The sequence below is a fragment of the Pristiophorus japonicus genome, unplaced genomic scaffold, assembly GCF_044704955.1.
Source record: "Pristiophorus japonicus isolate sPriJap1 unplaced genomic scaffold, sPriJap1.hap1 HAP1_SCAFFOLD_1585, whole genome shotgun sequence".
Lineage (NCBI taxonomy): Eukaryota > Metazoa > Chordata > Chondrichthyes > Pristiophoridae > Pristiophorus > Pristiophorus japonicus.
In genome coordinates, this window is record NW_027251263.1 from 17982 (window position 1) to 37785 (window position 19804).

A 19804-nucleotide genomic window follows, 5' to 3' on the forward strand; every position below is an offset into this window, starting at 1 on the left:
ACTGGCCGGGGTTTTATTGAGTCTTGCGAACATCACGTGACTGGCTGAGCCACTCCCAACTCAAGAGCTCTACAACTATTTTTAAGTTGAAACAATAATCCAATACCCCCTTATTCAAAGGGGGGGGGGGGGGCAGTAAAACCGACACATTAAACAAATTAAACTTTGGACATTAAACAAGTCAAATTAAAATTTGGTTGCCGGGCGTGATGATGCACTCCAGTCCCTCCGGCGCCCACCTCTCGCAGAAGGCCGCGAGCGTACCGGTGGACACCGCGTGCTCCATCTCCAGGGACACCCTGGCTCGGATGTAACCGCGGAAGAGAGGCAGGCAGTCGGGCTGAACGACCCCCTCGACCGCCCGCTGCCTGGACCGGCTGATGGCCACCTTGGCCAGGCCCAGGAGCAGTCCTACGAGGAGGCCCTCGGACCTACCCGCTCCCCTCCGCACAGGGTGCCCAAAGATCAGGAGTGTGGGACTGAAGTGCAGCCAGAATTTGAGGAGCAACCCCTTTAAATAATGGAACAAGGGCTGCAACCTCACACATTCGATTAAAAACATGGAACACGGACTCCTCCAGACCGCAGAAATCAACAGCTCTACAAACCCGTGAGCATGCTCACAGATGCATACATTACACCACACATAACCCCCTATTCTCTTCTCCCTCATATATGCATTGAGACTCTGCTTAAAGGCATAAATGCTATTCATTTCAACCCGACGTCAAATGGCAGCGAGATCCACATTCTCTCCACTCTCTGTGTAAGGAAACGACTTCAATATTCGTTATTTGATCTGTTAGAGGCTATTTTACGTTTACGCCACATTTTTAATAGTTTGTCCGCACCGAACCGCTTCATGGCATTAAAGACCTTTATCGCTCTCCCACTTAGTCCCCTCCTTCCCGGATTTCTGCATCCTCCCATTCCTTGCAACATCCTTGTAAATATTTCCTGTCTAACCCATCCTCCTCATAATAACTCTAATATACCACACACCACTCACTGTAACACTGATATACTCCACACCCCTCACTGTAACACTGATATACCCCACACCCCTCACTGTAACATTGATATACCCCACACCTCTCACTGTAACACTGATATACCCCACACCCCTCACTGTAACACTGATATACCCCACACTCCTCACTGTAACACTGATATACCCCCACACCTCTCACTGTAACACTGATTTCCCCACACCTCTCACTGTAACACTGATATACCCCACACCCCTCACTGTAACACTGATATACCCCCCATCCCTTACCGTAACATTGATATACCCCACACTCCTCACTGTAACACTGATATACACCACACTCCTCACTGTAACACTGATATACCCCACACTCCTCACTGTAACACTGATATACCCCACACCCCTCACTGTAACACTGATATACTCCCGCACCCCTCACTGTAACACTGATATACCCCACACCCCTCACTGTAACACTGATATACTCCACACCACTCACTGTAACACTGATATACCCCACACCCCTCACTGTAACACTGATATACCCCACACTCCTCACTGTAACACTGATATACTCCACACCACTCACTGTAACACTGATATACCCCACACCCCTCACTGTAACACTGATATACCCCACACTCCTCACTGTAACACTGATATACACCACACCTCTCACTGTAACACTGATATACCCCATACCTCTCACTGTAACACTGATATACCCCACACCTCTCACTGTAACACTGATATACCCCACACCCCTCACTGTAACACTGATATACCCCACACCCCTCACTGTAACACTGATGTACCCCACACTCCTCACTGTAACACTCTGATATACACCACACCCCTCACTGTAACACTGATATACACCACACCCCTCACTGTAACACTGATATACCCCACACCTCTCCCTGTAACACTGATATACCCCACATCCCTCACTGTAACACTCTGATATACCCCCGCACCCCTCACTGTAACACTGATATACCCCACCCCCCCCCCCGTAACACTGATATACCCCACACCCCTCACTGTTACACTGATATACCCCACACCCCTCACTGTAACACTGATATACCCCACCCCCCCCCCTGTAACACTGATATACCCCACACCCCTCACTGTAACACTGATATACCCCCACACCCCTCACTGTAACACTGATATACCCCACACCCCTCACTGTAACAATGATATACCCCACACCCCTCACTTTAACACATTGATATACCCCACACCCCTCACTGTAACAATGATATACCCCACACCCCTCACTGTAACACTGATATACCCCACACCCCACACTGTAACAATGATATACCCCACACCCCTCACTGTAACACTGATATACCCCACACCCCTCACTGTAACAATGATATACCCCACATCCCTCACTGTAACAATGATATACCCCACACCCCTCACTGTAACACTGATATACCCCCGCACCCCTCACTGTAACACTGATATACCCCCGCACCCCTCACTGTAACACTGATATACCCCACACATCCCCCGTAACACTGATATACCCCACACCCCTCACTGTAACACTGATATACTCCACACCCCTCACTGTAACACTGATATACCCCACACTCCTCACTGTAACACTGATATACCCCACACCCCTCACTGTAACACTGATATACTCCACACCCCTCACTGTAACACTGATATACTCCCGCACCACTCACTGTAACAATGATATACCCCACACCCCTCACTGTAACACTGATATACCCCACACCCCTCACTGTAACACTGATATACCCCACACTCCTCACTGTAACACTGATATACTCCACACCCCTCACTGTTACACTGATATACCCCGCACCCCTCACTGTAACACTGATATACCCCACACCCCTCACTGTAACACTGATATACCCCACACCCCTCACTGTAACACTGATATACCCCACACTCCTCACTGTAACACTGATATACTCCACACCCCTCACTGTTACACTGATATACCCCGCACCCCTCACTGTAACACTGATATACCCCACACCCCTCACTGTAACACTGATATACCCCACACCCCTCACTGTAACACTGATATACCCCACACTCCTCACTGTAACACTGATATACTCCACACCCCTCACTGTTACACTGATATACCCCACACCCCTCACTGTAACACTGATATACCCCGCACCCCTCACTGTAACACTCTGAGATGAAATGTTGAAGAATGAAGCCGTGGTATTAGCACTGTTACTTATATTGGGATGACGTTGAAGTTCGACTCTTGCCCCCGCAGGCTCAATGGGTCCTATCAAAGTTTGGTGGCCGGGAAAGTGTCTGAGGCGATGGAGGATTTCACCAGTGGCATTGCGGTGTGCATTGAGTTGAGCTCCACCACAGCAGATGAGCTGTGGCCGTTTGTCAGGCGCGCTCTCAACAAGCAAACCCTGCTGTCTTGCAGCATCAAGGTAATCTCAACACACCGCCATTTTCCCACCTGTTGATCCACCAGCACGGGCCGAGAGGCTCCAGTACTGTGTTCCCAGGCAGCGTGCGGAAGGTGCCTCTCAGGCTGACAGGCCCCTCAGTTACCCAGGAGACCCCCTGGCGTGACGTCACCAGCCGCTGAGGCCGGAGATCGGAGAGGGGTGGGGGTGGGGGGGGGGAAATAGACAGTGACACTGGGAAACATGGGGCAAGGGAAGGGGGGTGTCGAGGGAGACTGGGGAAAGTGGGTCAGGGTCACGGGGGTGTCGAGGGAGACTGGGGAAAGTGGGTCAGGGGAACGGGGGTGTCGAGGGAGAGTGGGAGACTGGGGAAAGTGGGTCAGGGGAGCAGGGGTGTCGAGGGAGAGAGGGAGACTGGGGAAAGTGGGTCAGGGGAACGGGGGTGTCGAGGGAGAGAGGGAGACTGGGGAAAGTGGGTCAATGGAATGGGGGTGTCGAGGGAGAGAGGGAGACTGGGGAACGTGGGTCAGGGGCACGGGGGTGTCGAGGGAGAGAGGGAGACTGGGGAAAGTGGGTCAGGGGCACGGGGGTGTCGAGGGAGACTGGGGAATGTGGGTCAATGGAATGGGGGTGTCGAGGGAGAGAGGGAGACTGGGGGTTAAGGGCTCAGGGGAGCATGGCCTGGGGAAACCCGACTCTGGGGTACTTGCTCCGAGTGCCTCCCTTTGTGGGAACATTGTCCACTTGGCCGATCGTCACTGCCGCAGGAGTGATGACTGGAATGCTGTGGAGACGGCTTATATCATTTACAAGCAAACCGTTGAGCCTGTCGGATTATCGAGGAGCGTAGGGGCACATAATCGTGGCCTCCAGCATCAGGAATGTGCAATCGCGAAACTGGGAGATTGGTGCTGACTCCCAAACTAATAACAACATCAGAAATAGGAGCAGGAGTAGGCCATACGGCCCCTCGAGCCTGCTCCGCCATTCAATAAGTTCATGACTGATCCGATCATAGACTCAGCTCCACTTCCCTGCCCGCTCCCCATAATCCCTTATTCCCTTATCGGTTAAGAAACTGTCTATTTCTGTCTTAAATTTATTCAATGCCCCAGCTTCCACAGCTCTCTGAGGCAGCGTATTCCACAGATTTACAACCCTCTGAGAGAATAAATTCCTCCTCATCTCAGTTTTAAATGGGCGGCCCCTTATTCTAAGATCGTGCCCCCCAGTTCTAGTCTCCCCCATCAGTGGAAACATCCTCTCTGTATCCACCTTGTCAAGCCCCCTCATAATCTTATAAGTTTCGATAAGATCACCTCTCATTCTTCTGAATTCCAATGAGTAGAGGCCCAACCTACTGAACCTTTCCTCATAAGTCAACCCCCTCACCTCCGGAATCAACCGAGTGAACCTTCTCTGAACAGTTTCCCAGGCAAGTATATCCTTTCGTAAATATGGAAACCAAAACTGCACGCAGTTTTCCAGGTGTGGCCTCACCGATACACCGTATAACGCTCTGGATTTCCGCAGGGCAGTAACACCGAGGAGGTGGAGAAGGACAACGGCCTCGGATTGATGTACGCGCACGCTTATGCGATCATGGACGTGGACACGGTGAGTACCTGGCGGAAGGCACCGACCGTGTGAGCGCGCGCGCGGGTTCCCCTCCCCCCTGGGTCGCGCGCTGATACAGAATGGTCCGCGCAATGCGGGCCGCGCTCGGACACGTTGCGTCTACGAGCTGCTTCCGCGCGTTCCCAAACTCGTCTCGGCCGGCAATGCTGCAGGGCGCGAGCCGAACATAGATGGCCACCGTGCTCACCATTTAATCCGCGGGCGTTCACGTCGCCGCTGCCTGTTCTACCGCTGATTCTCACCCGCTCGTTTCCCATCTCCAGGTGAAGTACGGTGGCTCCTTGGTCCGACTACTCCGACTGCGCAACCCCTGGGGTCACAGGGAGTACAGCGGCCCGTGGGCCGACTGGTAAGCGGCCCAACTCTTCACTTTCGCTTTGTGAATTTTGTGCTCCTCCAAACAGTAATAGTGATGTTGGGGAGGGCATCAAACAGGAAATTAGGGGTGCATGCAATAAAGGTGTAGCAGTTATAATGGGTGACTTTAATATGCACATAGATTGGGCTAGCCAAACTGGAAGCAATACGGTGGAGGAGGATTTCCTGGAGTGCATAAGGGATGGTTTTCTAGACCAATATGTTGAGGAACCAACTAGGGGGGAGGCCATCTTAGACTGGGTGTTGTGTAATGAGAGAGGATTAATTAGCAATCTCATTGTGCGAGGCCCCTTGGGGAAGAGTGACCATAATATGGTGGAATTCTGCATTAGGATGGAGAATGAAACAGTAATTTCAGAGACCATGGTCCAGAACTTAAAGAAGGGTAACTTTGAAGGTATGAGGCGTGAATTGGCTAGGATAGATTGGCGAATGATACTTAGGGGGTTGACTGTGGATGGGCAATGGCAGACATTTAGAGACCGCATGGATGAATTACAACAATTGTACATTCCTGTCTGGCGTAAAAATAAAAAAGGGAAGGTGGCTCAACCGTGGCTATCTAGGGAAATCAGGGATAGTATTAAAGCCAAGGAAGTGGCATACAAATTGGCCAGAAATAGCAGCGAACCTGGGGACTGGGAGAAATTTAGAACTCAGCAGAGGAGGACAAAGGGTTTGATTAGGGCAGGGAAAATGGAGTACGAGAAGAAGCTTGCAGGGAACATTAAGGCGGATTGCAAAAGTTTCTATAGGTATGTAAAGAGAAAAAGGTTGGTGAAGACAAACGTAGGTCCCCTGCAGTCAGAATCAGGGGAAGTCATAACGGGGAACAAAGAAATGGCAGACCAATTGAACAAGTACTTTGGTTCGGTATTCACTAAGGAGGATACAAACAACCTTCCGGATATAAAAGGGGTCAGAGGGTCTAGTAAGGAGGGGGAACTGAGGGAAATCTTTATTAGTCGGGAAATTGTGTTGGGGAAATTGATGGGATTGAAGGCCGATAAATCCCCAGGGCCTGATGGACTGCATCCTAGAGTACTTAAGGAGGTGGCCTTGGAAATAGCGGATGCATTGACAGTCATTTTCCAACATTCCATTGACTCTGGATCAGTTCCTATGGAGTGGAGGGTAGCCAATGTAACCCCACTTTTTAAAAAAGGAGGGAGAGAGAAAACAGGGAATTATAGACCGGTCAGCCTGACCTCAGTAGTGGGTAAAATGATGGAATCAATTATTAAGGATGTCATAGCAGTGCATCTGGAAAATGGTGACATGATAGGTCCAAGTCAGCATGGATTTGTGAAAGGGAAATCATGCTTGACAAATCTTCTGGAATTTTTTGAGGATGTTTCCAGTAAAGTGGACAAAGGAGAACCAGTTGATGTGGTATATTTGGACTTTCAGAAGGCTTTCGACAAGGTCCCACACAAGAGATTAATGTGCAAAGTTAAAGCACATGGGATTGGGGGTAGTGTGCTGACGTGGATTGAGAACTGGTTGTCAGACAGGAAGCAAAGAGTAGGAGTAAACGGGTACTTTTCAGAATGGCAGGCAGTGACTAGTGGAGTGCCGCAAGGTTCTGTGCTGGGGCCCCAGCTGTTTACATTGTACATTAATGATTTAGACGAGGGGATTAAATGCAGTATCTCCAAATTTGCGGATGATACTAAGTTGGGTGGCAGTGTGAGCTGCGAGGAGGATGCTATTAGGCTGCAGAGTGACTTGGATAGGTTAGGTGAGTGGGCAAATGCATGGCAGATGAAGTATAATGTGGATAAATGTGAGGTTATCCACTTTGGTGGTAAAAACAGAGAGACAGACTATTGTCTGAATGGTGACAGATTAGGAAAAGGGAAGGTGCAACGAGACCTGGGTGTCATGGTACATCAGTCATTGAAGGTTAGCATGCAGGTACAGCAGGCGGTTAAGAAAGCAAATGGCATGTTGGCCTTCATAGCGAGGGGATTTGAATACAGGGGCAGGGAGGTGTTGCTACAGTTGTACAGGGCCTTGGTGAGGCCACACCTGGAGTATTGTGTACAGTTTTGGTCTCCTAACTTGAGGAAGGACATTCTTGCTATTGAGGGAGTGCAGCGAAGGTTCACCAGACTGATTCCCGGGATGGCGGGACTGACCTATCAAGAAAGATTGGATCAACTGGGCTTGTATTCACTGGAGTTCAGAAGAATGAGAGGGGACCTCATAGAAACGTTTAAAATTCTGACGGGTTTAGACAGGTTAGATGCAGAAAGAATGTTCCCAATGTTGGGGAAGTCCAGAACCAGGGGTCACAGTCTGAGGATAAGGGGTAAGCCATTTAGGACCGAGATGAGGAGAAACTTCTTCACCCAGAGAGTGGTGAACCTGTGGAATTCTCTACCACAGAAAGTAGTTGAGGCCAATTCACTAAATATATTCAAAAGGGAGTTAGATGAAGTCCTTACTACTCGGGGGATCAAGGGTTATGGCGAGAAAGCAGGAAGGGGGTACTGAAGTTTCATGTTTAGCCATGAACTCATTGAATGGCGGTGCAGGCTAGAAGGGCTGAATGGCCTGCTCCTGCACCTATTTTCTATGTTTCTATGTTTCTAAAGGCTGTTAGTACGGCCACTGTCCCATCACCCACTCCCAGGGCAGGTACAGCACGGGGTTAGATACAGAGTAAAGCTGCCTCTACACTGTCCCATCAAACACTCCCAGGGCAGGTACAGCATGGGGTTAGATACAGAGTAAAGCTGCCTCTACACTGTCCCATCAAACACTCCCAGGGCAGGTACAGCATGGGTTAGTTACAGAGTAAAGCTCCCTCTACACTGTCCCATTAAGCACTCCCAGGGCAAATACAGCACGGGGTTAGATACAGAGTAAAGCTCCCTCTACACTGTCCCATTAAACACTCCCAGGGCAGGTACAGCACGGGGTTAGATACAGAGTAAAGCTCCCTCTACACTGTCCCATCAAACACTCCCAGGGCAGGTACAGCACGGGGTTAGATACAGAGTAAAGCTCCCTCTACACTGTCCCATCAAACACTCCCAGGGCAGGTACAGCATGGGTTAGTAAAGCTCCCTCTACACTGTCCCATCAAACACTTCCAGGGCAGGTACAGCACTGGTTAGATAGTGTGGCATTTACCACTGATCCCGAGGTCTCTCTGAGTCTAGATTTACAATTTAGTTGCAGTCTGCACCCAGGGGTAATCTGGAGTTGTCCAAACTGATTTCAAGTCACAAAAGCAAAATACGGTGGATGCTGGAATTTGGAATAAAATGCTGGAATAAAATACTGGAAATCTCAGCGGGTCAGGCAGCTTCTGTGGAGAGGCCCAAAGATCCCGGTTTCTCCTTCCCGCGGGCGTTCAACTGGATTCTAGGAAAAAGATGCGCACCTACCTGTTCCTGCTGCGCCCATGTGAGTTCCCGGTCCTGAGGCCACTGACTGCGTGTCGCAGCGCGTGCACGTCGGGGCATGGGCAGGCTGGAGCTGCAGTCACATGGCTCTGGGCAAGCCAATCAGATAAAGCACCTTCTCATTCTGTCGAGCTCCAGCGTGACAGATCGGAAAAGCCGGTTTTCAGTGCATGCGCATTGGGCGCCCAAAAACCAGCTTTTGCGATGCCTTCCCGGATCCATACGCACCCCATACGCACCCCCCCCCACCGTACACAACCCCCTCCGTACGCACTCTGTGCACATCCGTACACATCCGGGGGGGAGCCGGGATTTGTGGGCCAACGTTTCGGGTCGATGACCCTTGGTCAGAACTGGAGAGTGTTTGAAATGAACAGATTCTTAACAAGCACTGAAAGGGGGAGGGGGAGAAAGAACAAAAGGGGAAGGTCTGTGATTGGGTGGAAGGCAGGAGAGATTAGAGAGACAGAAGGGATGACGGGCCGAATTCAAATGCTAATGCCAGGAGTTAGAAAAACATTAGTCAAGATAAGGTGCGAATAGCGGGATAATGACCAGCTGCCATTAGAGACAAGGAGAAAAAAAGAAACCGGCTTGGTGGGGGTCGGGGGGGTGGGGGCGGAGAGATTGCCAAAGATGGGCAGAGGTTACGCTCTGAAATTGTTGAACTTGATGTTGAGTCCAGAAAGCTGTAAAGTGTCTAATCGAAAGACGAGGTGCTGTCCCTCGAGCTTGCGTTGAGTTTCATTGGAACAGTGCAGGAGGCCGAGGACGGAGAGGTCAGAGTGCGAGTAGGGGGGAGAATTAAAGTGACAGGCGACCGGAAGCTCGGGGTCACGCTTACGGAGTAAACGGAGGTGTTCCGCAAAGCGGTCACCCAATCTACACTTGGTCTCCCCAGTGTAGAGGAGACCACATCGTGAGCAGCCAATACAGTGTGCTACATTGAGAGAAGTACAAGTAAATCGCTGTTTCACCTGGAAGGAGTGTTTGGGGCCCTGGACAGTGGGAAGGGAGGGTGTAAAAGGGCAGGTGTTGTATCTCCTACGCTTGCACGGGAAGGTGCCGTGTGAAGGGGAAGGGGAGGAGGCTGGGGGTGACTGCGGAATGGACCAGGGTGTCACAGAGGGAGCGGTCCCTTCGGAATGCTGAGAGGGGAGGGGAGGGGAGGGGAAGATTTCAAGTCAGACAGTGGATACTCTCAGTCTGAACCTTGGCCTAGATTCTGTGGCTCCCGGACCCGTTCAACACTTGTCCTTCTTGTAAAGTCCTTGCTCTACAGTATGAAACCACACGAGGCACATTCTGGGGACAAGGTCACTCTGTGACCTTAACTCTTTATTACAGGACTCCAAAGACGATGACCCCGCGGGGGACCTCCCTTTTTATACCTGTGTGATCAGGTAAAGAATGTCTCCCACAGGATCACCCCTTGTGCTCAAGGCGTGCATCTGTGTTGAGTGTATACAGTAATACAGTGGTGTTACATTGTGGTTACATACATGACATCACCTCCCCCCCCCCCCCCAAAGTCTTATTGGGATAATAGGTTTAGTCTATCAGGTAGTCTACGCTCACTCGTGGAGCGCCGCAGTTGGGGCTCTGGTTGTTGGACACTGATGTGAGTGTCTGTCACCTGTGGTGATTCCGGCCTGTCTGGGCTGACCGCAGGGACTGTGCATTCTTCTGATTGCTCTTGTTGCTCGTTCACTGGCGGTGTTGTGAGCTCCATCTCATGGTCTTCTTCAGGTTCCTCCGTGTAGATGCTGAACCTTTTTTTTTACTTGGTCCAGATGCTTACGGCATATCTGACCATTGTTGAGTTTTACCACAATGACCCTAATCCCCTCTTTGTCAATTACAGTGCCCTCAAGCCATTTGGGCCCCATGGCGTGATTGAGGATGAATACAGGATCATTTATTTCAATACATCTCCCCCTCGAATTATGGTCATGGTACTCGTTTTGTGACTTGCGCTTGCCCTCAACTATGTCGGTCAGGACTGGATGAATGAGGGACAACCGAGTTTGAGTGTCCGTTTCATTAGTAGCTCTGCGGGCGGGACCCCCGTGAGCGAGTGCGGTCGGGGAACTATAGGCCAGCAGGAGACGCGATAGGCGGCATTGTAGGGAGGATCCTTGAATCCTGAGCATACCTTGCTTAATGATTTGGACCGCACGTTCCGCCTGGCCATTGGAGGCCGGCTTGAACGGCGCAGTCCTGACGTGGTTGATGCCATTGTCCGACATAAACTCTCGGAATTCGTAGCTTGTGAAACATGGGCCATTATCACTAATCAGGATGTCAGGCAAGCCATGGGTTGCAAAGATCGCAGGTAGGCTTTCCACGGTGATGGATGATGTGCATAAATTCAGAATGATGCACTCGATCCATTTCGAGTACGCATCTACTACAATAAGAAACATCTTACCCATGAACGGGCCCGCGTAGTCAACATGAATGCGTGACCATGGCCTAGTGGGCCAGGGCCACGGGCTGAGCGGGGCCTCCCTGGGGACATTACCCAACTGGGCACACGTCGTACACCTGAAAACACAGTGTTCCAGGTCTAATCAATTCCAGGTCACAAAACGTGTGACCGGGCAATGACCTTCATCAGCACAATGCCTGGGTGCTCACTGTGGAGTTCCCTGATGAATGCCTCCCTGCCCTTCTGGGGCATAACTACCCGGCTGCCCCACAGTAGGCAGTCGGCTTGGATGGAGAGCTCATCCATCCGTCTGTGGATTGGTCTGACCTCCTCAGGGCATGCTCCGTGTGCGGGCGCCCAATCCCCAGTCAGGACACATTTCTTAATCAGAGATAGGAGGAGATCTCTGTTTGTCCAGATTTTGATCTGGCGGGCTGTGATGGGGGAGCCTGCGCTGACAAAGGCATCGACGGCCATGACCATCTCGGCGCTTTGCTCAGTGGTGGCCAGTGGAAACCTGCTGAGCGCGTCAGCGCAATTTTCAATGCCGGGCCAGTGCCGGATGGAGTAGTCACAAGCAGCTAGCGTGAGAGCCCACCGCTGTATGCGACCTGATGCATTGGCATTGATAGCCTTGCTGTCTGACAACAGGGATGTTAATGGCTTGTGGTCAGTCTCTAATTCAAACTTCCTACCAAAGAGGTACCGATGCTTTTTTTTTTAACACCATAGACACATGCAAGCGCTTCCTTCTCGACCATCCCATATCCCTGTTCTGCTTGAGAGAGCTACCTGGAGGCATAGGCCACAGGTTGAAGTTGACCCTCAGCATTACCCTGCTGCAACATGCACCCAACCCTATAGGACGATGCATCACATGTCAGAACCAATTTTTTACAGGGGTCGTACAGGGTCAACAACTTGTTTGAACAAAAGCCCGTTCCTGACAGTCCCCCCAAAACCAATCGCAGCCCTTACACAGGAGCACGTGTAGCGGCTCCAACAACGTGCTCAAGTTCGGCAGAAAGTTCCCGAAGTAGTTCAACAGTCCCAGGAATGAACGCAACTCCGATGTGTTGCAGGGCCTGGGTGCTCATCGAATCGCCTCTGTTTTGGATTCGGTAGGCTGAATCCCATCTGCAGCAACCCTCCTGCCCAGAAACTCAACCTCAGGAGCTAAGAACACACATTTAGACTTCTTGAGTCGCAGGCCTACCCGGTCCAGTCGGCGTAGCACCTCCTCCAGGTTGTGGAGATGTTCCTCGGTGTCTCGACCCGTGATGAGGATGTCGTCCTTGAATACGATCGTTCCAGGAATGGATTTAAGCAGGCTTTCCATGTTTCTTTGAAAAATCGCGGCCGCTGATCGAATGCCAAATGGGCACCTGTTATAAACGAACAGTCCCTTGTGTGTGGTGATGGTGGTCAGTAGTTTAGATTCGTCGGCCAGATCCTGGGTCATGTAGGGTGAAGTGAGGTCCAACTTGGTGAACAGCTTGCCGCCTGCCAGCGTGGCGAAGAGGTCCTCTGCTCTCGGGAGCGGGTATTGATCTTGTAGGGACACCCGATTGATGGTGGCCTTGTAGTCGCCACAGATCCTGACAGAGCCATCCGCTTTTAGGACGGGAACGATGGGGCTCGCCCAGTCACTGAATTCAACAGGCGAGATGATGCCCTCTCTCAACAGCTGGTCCAATTCGCTCTCGATCTTTTCCCGCATCACATACGGCACCGCTCTGGCTTTGTGGTGCACTGGCCTGGCGTCCAGGGTGATGTGTATCACTACTTTGGTGCCTTTGAAAGTCCCGACGTCAGGTTGGAATAGTGAATCGAATTGTTGTAGGACTTGTGAGCACGAACTTCGCTCCACAGATGACATTGCGTGAACATCCCCCCATTTCCAGTTCATCTTGGCTAACCAGCTCCTCCCCAACAGTGCGGTACCATTGCCCGGGACAATCCAGAGCGGCAGCCGATTCACTAACCCATTGTGTGTGACAGCCAACATTGCACTGCCTAGCACCGGAATGATTTATTTAGTGTAAGTCCGTAGTTGTGTCTCAATGCGTGCTAATTTGGGTCCACTGGCTTTAAGTGGCCATCGCTTCTCAAATTGCTGAACGCCCATGAGTAACTGGCTGGCCCCAGTATCCAGCTCCATTCGTACTGGGATACCATTTAATAAAACCTTCATCATCATTGGTGGCGTTTTGGTGTATGAACTGTGAATATTCGCCACATGGACCCGCTGAACCTCGGCGTCCATCGATTTGCCCCAAAAGTCATCCTGCCTCAAAGAACGCTCTTCTGGTCCATCCGCCCCATATATTAGTCTGGTTGCAGACTTCCTGCACATTCGAGCTGAGTTGCCACTGAGATTGCAGTTCCTGCAGACAAACTGTTGAAATCTGCAAGATCTGGCCGAGTGTTTTCCCCCACACCTCCAGCATGAGTTAAAGTTTCCATTGTTGGGGACAAAGGGACTATGGCCAGGCATTCCGCGCTGACTGTCCCTTTGACTGCTCTTAAGTACCCTATTAGTGGGTGTCAATGGCCCCATCCCGGGCCGCATTGTCCACTGTGATGGCGTGAATGTCCGTTCAGCCTGCCATTGTCTCTGTTAAAGTCCTACTCTGGGGTCTATTGCTGCGTGGGGAGTGTCGGACTGCCCCTGCCTGCGGGGCTCTGAGTCGCATCGATGATGTTGACTCCCTGATCCATCGCCACGTTAGAGGTAGAATTGCGAGCGTATATTATTTTCATCTCTTCCTCCCCCGCCATGAAAGTTTGAGCCATCAACGCCTCCGCTTCCAAGGTCAAATACTTGGTCTCAATTAATTTGCGGAAAATTCCCGCATGACCGATGCCCTCGATAAAGAAGTCTCTTAGCATCTCCCCCCTGCAGGCGTCTGTGAACTTAGAGGCTGGCCAAACGCCGGAGGTCCGCTACGAAGTCCGGTATGCTCTGTCCTTCACGAAGTTGGTGGGTGTAGAATCTGTGTTGGGCCATATGTATGCTATTTGCCGGTTTGAGGTGCTCTCCGATCAATTTGCTAAGTTCTTCAAAGGTTTTGTCCGCTGGCTTTTCGGGTGCTGGTAAGTCCTTGATGAGTGCGTAAGGCTTTGGTCCGCAGCTGGTCAGGAGATGAGCCCTTCGCTTGTCAACCGATGCATCCCCCAGCCAGTTTTTCATAACGAAGCTTTGCTGAAGCCTCTCGACAAAATCGTCCCAGTCTTCCCCAACACAGTACCGTTCCTCTGTGCTACCGGTGGCCATTCTCGTGGGTCATGAATTCCCGTTTCTCATCGCCAATGTAAAGTCCTTACTCTACAGTATGAAACCACACGAGGCACATTCTGGGGACAAGGTCACTCTGTGACCTTAACTCTTTATTCACAGGACTCCAAAGACGATGACCCTGCGTGGGACCTCCCTTTTTATACCTGTGTGATCAGGTAAGGAGTGTCTCCCACAAGTTCACCCCTTGTGGTCAAGGCGTGCATCTAGGTTGAGTGTATACAGAGGTGTTACATTGTGGTTACATACATGAACCTTCTTGTTGTAGGTCTCCCACGTGGAAAAGTGTCAGCAAGGAGGAGAAGGCCAGACTGAAGCTGAAGATTAAGGACGACGGGGAGTTCTGGTAGGTGGATCAGTCCGAACCTTGGCTCTGAACCAATGCTGAATGAGAGAGTCCTTCGCTCCTGGCGGGGAGGGTGGGGAGGGCAGCGTTAAAGAAAACTGATTTATGGCTCAGTGCTGGGATGGTCAGTGGGGCAGTGACACGGACACCCTTTCCTGACTGGAATAGGAGCAGGAGTCGGCCATTCGGCCCCTCGAGCCTGCTCCGCCATTCAATGAGATCATGGCTGATCTTCGACCTCAACTCCACTTTCCTGCCCGATCTCCACATTCCTTGATTCACCCTAGACACCAAAAATCTATCGATCTCTGCCTTGAATATACTCAACGACTGAGCCTCCACAGCCCTCTGGGGCAGAGAATTCCAAAGATTCACCACCCTCTGAGTAAAGAAATTCCCCCTCATCTCAGTCCTATATGGCCGACCCCTTATCCTGAGACTGTGTGACCCCTGGTTCTAGACTTCCCAGCCCGGGGGGAAACAACCTCTCGGCATCTGCCCTTTGGGTCGCCCGTTGGTGATGAAAGGCGCTATATGAATGCAAGTCTTTCATTTTTCCTTTGTGCCTGGATTCTGCTTTCGGTCAACTGCGGATTCCGGGTCAGAGCCGTCTCTCCTCGCCCGCTAACCTTTTCTCTCGTGCCTCACTCCCTCCCTGTGCAGGATACCGGCCGATATATTTGTGCAGAGCTTCTCGGAGATGGAGCTGTGCAGCCTGAATCCCCTGTGCCAACACAGTACCAACTGCGTCTGGGCCTTGACTCGTCACGAGGGCATGTGGATGTCGGGGATCACCGCCGGCGGCAAATATGGCGATGGTACGGGCACCGACGGGCAGGGGGGATGCCGCGCCGCGCATAGTGCTGCCTCTCGGTCGCGCCGTCCCTGACCGACAATGACCCAGAGCGCAGGACGCCACGCGGGAAAGAGCCAGCGCAGAAGGCATTAGGCCGAAAAGCCTAAACATAGAAACATAGAAAATAGGAGCAGCAGTAGGCCATTCGGCCCCTCGGGTCTGCACCACCATTCAATATGATCATGGCTGATCCTCTATCTCAACACCATATTCCCGCTTTTCCCCCATACCCCTTGATGCCTTTTGTTTCTAGAAATCTATCTATCTCCCTCTTAAATATATTCAGTGACTTGGCCTCCACAGCCTTCTGTGGTAGAGAATTCCACAGGTTCACCACCCTCTGAGTGAAAACATTTCTCCTCATCTCGCTCCTAACTTTCCTACCCCGTATCCTGAGACTGTGACCCCTTGTTCTAGACTTCCCAGCCCCGGGGGGAAACATCCTCCCCGCATCCAGTCTGTCCAACCCAGTCAGAATTTTGTACGTTTCAATGCGATCCCCTCTCATTCTTCTAAACTCGAGTGAACACAAGCCTGGCCGACCCAATCTCTCCTCATACGACAGTCCTGCCATCCCAGGAATCAGTCTGGTGAACCTTCGCTGCACTGCCTCTCTGGCAAGTATATCCTTTCTTAGGTAAGGAGACCAAAACTGTACACAATACTCCAGGTGTGGTTTCACCAAGGCCCTGTATAACTAGTAAGACATCCTTGCTCCTGTACTCAAATCCTCTTGCAATGAAGGCCAACATACCATTTGCCTTCCTAACTGCTTGCTGCACCTGTGTGTTTGCTGTCAATGACTGGTGTACAAGGTCACCCAGGTCCCTCTGTACATCGACACTTCCCAAGCCATCACCATTTAAATAATACTTTGTCCTTATGTTTTTCCTACCAATGTGGATAACTTCACATGTATCCACGTTATACTGGCTCTGCCATGTGTTTGCCCACTCACTCAACCTATCTAAATCGCCTTGCAGTGTCTTTGCATCCTCCTCACAGCCCCACCTAGTTTTGTATCATCAGCAAACTTGGAAATATTACATTTGGTTCCCTCATCCAAATCATTTATATATAGTTAATAGCTGGGGCCCCAGCACTGATCCCTGTGGTACCCCACTAGTCACTGCCCGCCACCCCGAAAAAGACCCGTTTATTCCTACTCTCTGTTTCCTGTCAGTTAACCAATTTTCAATCCATGCCAATACATTACCCCCAATCCTATGTGCTTTTATTTTGAACACTAACCTCTTATGTGGGACTTTATCAAAGGCCTTCTGAAAATCCAAATACACTACATCCACTGGTTCTCCCTTATCTATTCTATCAGTTAAATCCTCAAAAAACTCCCGTAGGTTTGTCAAACATGATTTTCCTTTCATAAATCCCTGTTGACTTTGTTTAAACCTGTTGATTATTATCTAAGCATGCCAAAAGTCAGGACTTGTGGTATGCGGCATATTGTCAACCCACCTCCCAGCGCCCCGAGACATTACTGCGCTGCAGCACGCTCCGACTTGTGTTCCACGACCGTGCGCAAACGTGTCTCCGTCCCGCAGTAACTAACTGCGTGCTGGGATCCAGAGACCCAAAGAGAAAATAAAGTGATAAAGGACTTGTGGGTTAGGCTGCAAATACAGCCTGTCCATGTGATGAGCGGCTGGAGTTTAATATTTTGATATTTCAAATAACAAGTGTGTCGATATTTGATGTCTCCAAGATAAGAGGAGACTAATTAATGTCCTGTTACTGACTGGTCCATTGTTGATCGGGGCCCAGGAGCGTCATGATCGGGGCCCAGGGGCAGCACGGGCCCATCCCACACTGTGCGATATGTGTGCGCACTAGGCCAGTGCAGCAGAGCTGGTCTCCAGTCGTCCTGGTTAACCCTTGCCACTGGACCAAGACCTCGCTCTGTCAAGCCCCGTGTGGTGGCTGGTGTGCAACGGCCACCCCACGTTAAAAAAATCCACCCACAGGCATCTTCCACCCTTCAGGATGTAGTTCGGGATCTGGAATATTAGGTCCTTCATTGAAACATCTGGGAACTCATCCCTTTTTGGTGTGGAAGCAAGTCATCCTCGATACGAGGGACCGCCTAATACAACACCCAGAGAGAGGATAGCGTAGCGCGTCTGGGGATCGACTCCTCCAGGGCCCAAGACACGCTTCCAACCCAGCCGCTCAATGCACAAGTGTCAGTCGAGGCTCAGTGGGCAGCACTTGTTCCTCTGAGTCAGAAAGAAAGACTTGCGTTTATATAATGCCTTTCACGTCCACCAGACGTCTCAAAGCGCTTTACAGCCATTGAAGTACCTTTTGAAGTGTAGTCACCATTGTAATCATCATAGGCAGTCCCTCGGAATCGGGGAAGACTTGCTTCCACTCTAAAAGTGAGTTCTCAGGTGGCTGAACAGTCCAATACGGGAATTACAGTCTCTGTCACAGTGGGACAGATAGTCGTTGGAGGAAAGGGTGGGCGGGACTGGTTTGCCGCACGCTCCTTCCGCTGCCTGCGCTTGGTTTCTGCATGCTCTCAGCGACGAGACTCGAGGTGCTCAGCGCCCTCCCGGATGCACTTCCTCCACTTAGGGCGGTCTTTGGCCGGGGACTCCCAGGTGTCGGTGGGGATGTTGCACTTTATCAGGGAGGCTTTGAGGGTGTCCTTGTAACGTTTCCTCTGCCCACCTGGGGCTCGTTTGCCGTGTAGGAGTTCCGAGTAGAGCGCTTGCTTTGGGAGTCTCGTGTCGGGCATGCGGACAATGTGGCCCACCCAGCGGAGCTGATCAAGTGTGGTCAGTGCTTCGAGGCTGGGGATGTTGGCCTGGTCGACTGTCCTTCCAGTGGATTTGCAGGATCTTGCGGAGACAGCGCTGGTGGTATTTCTCCAGTGCTTTGAGGTGTGTACTGTATATGGCCCGCGTCTCTGAGCTATACACTGTTGTAATGTGGGAAACGCAGAGGCCAATTTGTGCACAGCAAGCTCCCACAAACAGCAATGTGATAATGACCCAGATAACCTGTTTCAGTGATGTTGATTGAGGAATAAATATTGGCCCCAGGACACCGGGGATAACTCACCCGCTCTTCTTCGAAATAGTGCCGTGGGATCTTTTACATCCACCTGAGAGAGCAGGCGGGACCTCGGTCTAATGTCTCATCTGACAGTGCGGCACTCCCTCAGCACTGCGCTGGCATTTGACGTCCTGAGGAAGAATGGGTTCGGGATGGAGGGCAGTTTGATGCATTTCGAGACAGTGTGGGTGTGCGGAGGTAGAGGTATTGGCTGCTTAGGGCTGATTGGCACAGTCCCAACTGCCTCCTTCTGCCTCCTGACTTCTGTTTTTGTAAAATGGCCAATGGACACTTGTTGAAGTGTAGCCACTGTTGTAATGTGGGAAACGCGGCAGCCAATATGCGCACAGCAAACTCCCACAAACAGCAATGAAATAAATGATCAGTTAATCTATTTTTGTTACATTGGTTGAGCGATAAGTATTGGCTCAAGGCACCGGGGATAACTCCCCTGCTCTCCTTCGGCGATATTGCTGTGGGATCTTTGACTTCCGCTGGAGGGAACAGACAGAGCCTCAGTTTAACGTCGCATCCGAGAGTGCGGCACTCGCTCAGCACTGCACTGGAGTGTCAGCCTGCATTTTTGTGCTCAAGTCCCTGGAGTGGGATTCGAACCCACAACACAGGTGCTAGCCGTGGCTCAGTGGGCAGCAGCCTCGTCTCTGAGTCAGGAGGTTGTGGGTTCGAGTCCCACTCCAGGGACTGGAACACATAAATCTAGGCTGACGCTCTCAGTGCAGTGCTGAGGGAGCGCCGCACTGTCAGAGGTGCTGTCTTTCGCACGAAATGTTAAACCGAGGCCTTGGTTAGGTGAGTGGGCAAATGCATGGCAGATGAAGTATAATGTGGATAAATGTGAGGTTATCCACTTTGGTGGTAAAAACAGAGAGACAGACTATTATCTGAATGGTGACAGATTAGGAAAAGGGGAGGT

At 51.1% G+C, this 19804-nt stretch overlaps 1 protein-coding gene across 1 annotated transcript in view; it reads left to right on the forward strand.

Annotated features, from left to right (window-relative positions):
- Positions 1-19804, forward strand: part of LOC139243041 (calpain-2 catalytic subunit-like) — a gene marked incomplete at its 3' end in the record, with an annotated part of 54729 nt that overhangs the window by 16612 nt on the left and 18313 nt on the right. The window contains exons 5-9 of the mRNA XM_070870653.1: positions 3279-3450; positions 4963-5046; positions 5331-5416; positions 14859-14936; positions 15600-15754. Coding sequence (XP_070726754.1) covers positions 3279-3450; positions 4963-5046; positions 5331-5416; positions 14859-14936; positions 15600-15754 — 575 coding nt within the window. The remainder of the gene's footprint in view (positions 1-3278; positions 3451-4962; positions 5047-5330; positions 5417-14858; positions 14937-15599; positions 15755-19804) is intronic.